Raw genomic sequence first — 6,094 nt, 5'->3', positions numbered from 1 at the left:
CACAGGGTCCTTGGGGTGACAGTGCAGCCATCATTAAGCTTGAACTGGTTGGTTTCTTGCTGTCAATGTTGGCATCACCACAGTAATGTCAACAACATTACGAAAAAGTGTCCACAATAGACAGTTTTCTTTGGAAACATTTCACTGAAGAAAAATTACCTTTGAAAGGTGTTTGCCACGTGTTCTGAGGTTTTGATGATCCATGATGATAGAGACGACAATGTTGGTCTGTCAATCAGCCGGCCATCCAAACAGTACATGACTTTGGTCAAGACTGAAACATCTCAACAACTATTGGATGGATTTTTAAAAGGTTTTGGACAGATATTCATCAATAGGTAGAGTACTTTATTAATCCAAAAGGGAAATTTCAGTGGTACAGTAGCCACTTCTCATTAATCACACAAACAATGACGCAAAACAAGTCGACTGTTTCCTGCTCTGACTCTGATTCTCTCTGCTGTGGTGTTGAATGCAGCAAAGTTGGCTGAACTACTTTGGAGGCAGACACTGGTACAACCTCCTCTGCAAGTGTGATCGACTCTTCGGATGACAGAGCTGTCAGCAACTGGGCAGAACAGACCCTCCGTACTGCACTAGAATTCTATTACTGAAGTAATACCAGGACTCTCAAGTCTTATTTCTCTGACTGTGTGGAAATCTGATGTTTTCACTTCACATGCTGTTATACCAGTTTAGTGTGGGGCAGCTGCAGCAACCCCCACTCCAAGTACTAATAAAAAAGTAACCGAATTTGACATTATGACTCTATAACCAACCTAATTATAGTAATATTGATATGTGCGATAAATTCATTCCTTCATTTAGAATGCATTCATGCACATAGAAAGTACAACAAATCTGACCCTCTATACCACTAGTTCCCAATGTGGAGGTCCTGACTCCCACTAGGGGTCCTCAAAGATTCCCGGTCGCAAGGCCCTCTTGATCTTAAAGAAAACATATCATGCTTTTTGTTATTTTTATATTGTTATGATGGTGGATGGTAACATGGTCAAAGGTCCAAAATTTTAGGTGAATGTATGTAAAATGCTTCAGGTTATCTTGTAGTCTCTGTATCTTGACCCATACTCAAACTACCATTTTCAGGAAAAAATTTCTTCACCTACAAACACAGCTGTTTACAGGAGTCATCACCATGTTTCTTACACACAATTTTTGCACATCCCATTAGGTTAGACTTGTAAAAGGTTTGCTACAACTTCTTCTCATTTTGTTGTTATTCTGTAGTCACTCACCCAGCAAACAAACAAAGATTTCTTAGACCTGACATTCATTGATATTATTCATTATTTCACTTATCAATCGGTCGTCACCCCATTGGAATGTAACTCTTTACCTTACAGTGCCTTTTGTGGTCTTCAATATTGTATCCTCTTCTGATGGGATGCCGTATCACAGAGTCCTCCCTCCTGACCCCACAAACAGTCTCTTCTCACCCTGGGAGTTGATTACAAGCTGTCTCAGGGAACGCAGACTTTCTGGGTCTTGGGAGATTTTGAATCCCCTCACCAGCTGCATGCAGATGAACCTGAGTAGGAAGTGGATTGAGGAAAGTATGAGTAAGGCATCCTAGACGAGCCCCCAAATTGTTGCAGCAATTTGGAAATTCCACTCTGACAAAGAGGAACGAGGCAAAAATCTCTTAATATAGTCACACTTTAACTCAGATCATTGCACATGGATTCAGTGTGTGTGTTAGACAAAGAGAGAAAAGACCAAGTGAAGCATAGAGATGTATAGTCACCCATCATGAAAGCTGTGAAGCAGTCCATCATTCTCAGAAGCAATTAAAATTCAACAGCTAGCCTGTTGTTTGTTACTTTCCAGTGTTTCTTTCCTGAGGAGCTTCTGCCTCCGCGTCCATCTGCTGAGAGGCCTTTGATACATTACAACACCTGTTGGAAACAGCGGGCTGAACACTTTCTCACACTTCCTTATCTGTACCTTAGCCTTGGCCTGTCTGAACCGTTAGCAGTTTAGCAGATTTTCTGTTCACACTCTCTGAGACTAAGGCATCTTTCAGACTGAAGCTCCCTCAGTTAAAGATTACATGCTAAGTATCAGAATAATCAAATATAGTGGAAATCAATCATGATGATGTGAAATAACTGTATAAACAAACATATGCGATAAAGATATTCAAACTTGATTATATGTACAGTATGTGTAATTTCCCTCACAGTTCCCATCTCTGGAGACCGTGAGATGGGAACCAGTGTTTAACATTGTGTGCAGTGCTGATCTAGCTTTGGGTTGTGGACTTCACCGTGACCTTTCTTACTATGTGATATGTGGACAGAAGTGTGCTTTTAGTGTTAATGAAACACTTAGCAGTTTTTTGGGGAGTTTTTCCTTATTTGATTGAGGGTCTAAGGACAGAGGTGTTGTATGCTGTACAGACTGTAAAGCAGATTTTGTGATTTGTGATATTTAGCTTTATACATTAAAAATTGACTTGACTCTAGGTAGTGGTAGTAGTCGTATTCACTGCAGTAGTAGGAATTGTTCTAATAACAATATTGTTATTGTAATGTTATCAATAAAGGGACACAGACAGATGAGTATGAAGGACTCTTTTTTATTGATTTTTATAGATTTTAATACAGCATTAAAATCTAAGCCACTGTGCTGCCCTTAAAGAGAGAACAAGAGAAGATAGAGGAGAGGAAGAGGGGGGGAGATATTCTAGTTGTCATTGGACTGAGCCAGAAGTGAACCAGTCTCCCCTGACCTAGCTGTGCTGCGCTGCATCGTCCTTCTAAATCTGAAGCATCTCCTCCACCACTTCTTACGTTTTCTCCTTTGGGTAGGCTCCTAAAAATACAAAGACATACATTTTATTTCTCTTCTAAACCTAATCAATCAATGTAAAACTCAGAATCCAATTAGCCATTAATAGAAAGACCGTAGGTTTGCTGTCAAACCCACAGAGAGGTGTCGAGATGAGACCCTCCTTTCCAGAAAAACAACAGCACTAGTTGTTTGTTCAAAACAAGTATAGTGGCTGTGCAAACAATGACTGCTGTCTGTCAGATGCAGAAAAAATGCGGCCCTGTTTTACTGCTCTAAAGCTCTTATACAGGAAGTCGAGGTGGATGTTTGAATCAACAGACATTGTGACTTTGAATTGAGGGAACACTGCTTGCATCTCATCCCCAACCAACAGTCAACGTTGTTTTTTTTTAACCATCACCATGATTTATGTGTAACTTTGACCATATAAAACAAATCAAACATTAACAATAAAGGTGGCCGAACATGAAGCATATGATTGTTGTTTTAATTGTTTTAAATGTTTTATTTTAACAGTTTTAGAGATTATGTTCTACCGATGGGAGCATCAGATCAGAAAAAAGTTCATGTGGGTCATTTTCAAAGGCAGTGACCAATGATCCATTTTGTTGTTTGGTTTGTGGAACTTGTTATTTTTACATTTCTGTGGATGTATGAATGTAACAAAGCAGATACCATGTGCACATTTTAGTGTGACTTTTAGTGTTAGAAAATGTATATTTGATCTTCGGACAGAGCCAGGCCAGCTCTTTCTCTCTGCTTACAGTCTTTATGTTAAGCCACAAAAATAAAATCCTTGCTCCATCTTCAAATTTAACACAGACAAAAGAATGGTATTGATCATGTCATTTAACTGTCAGAAAGATAGCAAACAAGTCCAACTTTTCTTGAAGTTAGACAGAGGCTACAGTAAATGTTTCAGTACATCTATTTTGATGCACGTAAATTAAACTAAAACCTATCTTCTCATCTGACTCTGGGTGAGACAGCAAACAAAAATATTTCCTAAAAACATTAGACTGTTAATTTAATCCAAAGCTAAACAGTCTGCAGAGACAGTTTACCTGAGGCTCTGTGTTGTCTCTTGTGAGCCGTGTGATCTTGTCCTCCAGCGCACTCATCTTCTGTCTCCAGCACTCCTCCTTGGCAGTCAGCTCCTTCCTGTAGCCATCCTCCAGAGTGTTACACTTGCTTTCACATTCCTTCTTGCTCTGGCGGAGCTCTGACTGCTTCCTACTCAACAGGGTCAAAGTGTTTCTGTGCTCCTCTGTGGCAGCCATCAGTTTTTCAATCAAGCTGGAGACAAAGCTTCTCTTTTCCTTCAACTCTTCCTCCAGCTGGCTCACTCTCCTCTGCCACCTTTCCTCTGATTCCCTCAGTTTGGTGGCAGCCTCCTCCTCTTTGACCCTGATCACCTCTCTCCAGTGATCCTCCACAGGAGAAAGCCTCCCAGCACTCCCTTCTCTCTGAACGCAGTGACATTTTCCAAGAGAGCTGATGTCTCTCTCCACTTGACGTCTGCCTTCAGAAAGCTCTCTTTTGGGTTCTTTCACCTCTGTGTGTGACTGAGCAATCAACAGTTTGATCCTCAAATTACTTATTTCTCCCAGCTGTTGTCTGCTCAGGGCTTGCAAGGCTCTCTTGTCCTTCAGGAAGCCCTCCTCCATCTTCTTGACCCTGACCTCTACATGTTCGTTCTCCTCCTGGGCCTTGTTGTAGATGCTTCTCAGGTCTTCCAGGCTCCTCTGACACTCCTCCAGAGCATCAGAGGCACTGAGCTCCTTCGTTGTCAGTCTGGCGATCTCCTCCCTCAGAGTGATGTTCTCACAGCTCAGCCTCTTGATGGACTCCTGAGCTGAGAGAAGAGCTCGATGCAGAGGGTGCGTGAGGGAACCAGGAGTCTTTGGATCTTCCTCCTGACACTGCACCACTTCGGCGTAGTCTTCTCTGGCCAGAGGAAGTACTGGCGCGCACCACATGCCGAAAACAGGCAGTGCACAGTGGCTCTGCAAAGGCTGCAGTTTTGGAGGACAAAAAATATGATGAGCATGAATGTGATCACTTTCTAATGATTGAATAAATAAATAAATATACATGTAGTGTTTAACTAAAACACACCCAACAATGTACTACATGTTCGGAGGTTCAGCATGATGCCCTGCAGAACATCAGCACCTATTCATTTGTGGTTTTAAGTGCACAGTGGATATCTACAAATGTGAAAATTCCTTCAATAAGAGGCACTACTGAGAAAGATTTGTCCCAAGAAGCAACTTTAGCTCATAGTCATATATGGAAATCCCACTTGTGTCAGAAATTACATGTCTATGATATGATATCAGAGGTTTCAAGGAAAATTAAGGTTTTTCAGTAACAGTCATTTTCATCTCCTATGGATTAATATAAGCTAATTAGCAGTTGCTGAAGTGTTTGGCTCTCAAAGAGATACTGCATGCATACAGAAATGGAGAATATAAAATAGTTTGAAACTTAATGTCCTTTGCAAAAGTTATTAGTATTTTTTGAAGCTTTACTCAAATATTGTTCAAATTCAGAATTCTTACTTCTTGTATTATCCTTTCACTCTCCATGTCTGAACAAATGTCTGCAAACATCTGCATACTTGTGCAGTGTCTCACTTCTTAATGAGGGTGTGGTGGACTAGTGACTCTTATAACAATGTGTTCTAGAATCCCGGCAATTATGCAAATGAGGGAACATCTGTCATTCTTTGGAAAAACAAATCAGTGACCACAAACTCTCAGAAATGTTACTGCCAAGCAGTATGGCTCAAGAACACCAGGTGTAGAAAGCAAAAAAACAGTAATTTATTTACAACTTAATTTCAACTTAACAAATTATATTTTACAAAATACAAAAATAGGAAAACTAGAAAAAAAGTAACTTCAAAAACTAGGGCCCTTTAACTCAAACTGAGGTCAATGAAACAAACAGCAACCTAAACTGAACTGAACATAACAGACCTGACAAATGACACAAAAGGAGGGTTTATATACACAAAGGCTAGCCTACACCGACATACAAGGGGGGCAGGAACAAACAATTAACTCTATATCACAAATTAACCTTAATATCAACAAAGATTTAAATCAAGAAACTATTACAACCAAACTAACTGTCAAAGCAAGAAAAATAAAACTTACAGTCCCAAAGTAATTAAAGTTAACTGGATCCTGAAAGGCAGACTCCCCTCTGGCACGCCCAGTTGCCCTCTTCCACCTCCTGCCTGTCACAGTATAAGAGGCCATATTTACTG

The 6,094-nt window shown here is 40.4% G+C and overlaps 1 protein-coding gene across 1 annotated transcript; it reads right to left on the bottom strand.

Annotated features, from left to right (window-relative positions):
• Positions 1–2,595: 2,595 nt before the first annotated feature.
• LOC122986041 (golgin subfamily A member 6-like protein 22) lies at positions 2,596–5,486 on the bottom strand. Its single transcript, XM_044357107.1, has 3 exons — positions 5,382–5,486; positions 3,882–4,832; positions 2,596–2,838 (listed from the first exon to the last, which is right to left on the bottom strand). The coding sequence occupies exons 1-3, from the start codon at positions 5,436–5,438 to the stop codon at positions 2,710–2,712; spliced, it is 1,137 nt and encodes a 378-aa protein (XP_044213042.1). The 5' UTR covers positions 5,439–5,486; the 3' UTR covers positions 2,596–2,709.
• Positions 5,487–6,094: the final 608 nt, after the last annotated feature.

This window comes from Thunnus albacares, chromosome 7 (genome assembly GCF_914725855.1).
Source record: "Thunnus albacares chromosome 7, fThuAlb1.1, whole genome shotgun sequence".
Classification (NCBI taxonomy): Eukaryota; Metazoa; Chordata; class Actinopteri; order Scombriformes; family Scombridae; genus Thunnus; species Thunnus albacares.
The sequence above is the reverse complement of the archived record's forward strand: the minus strand, read 5'-3'. Positions and strand labels throughout refer to the sequence as shown.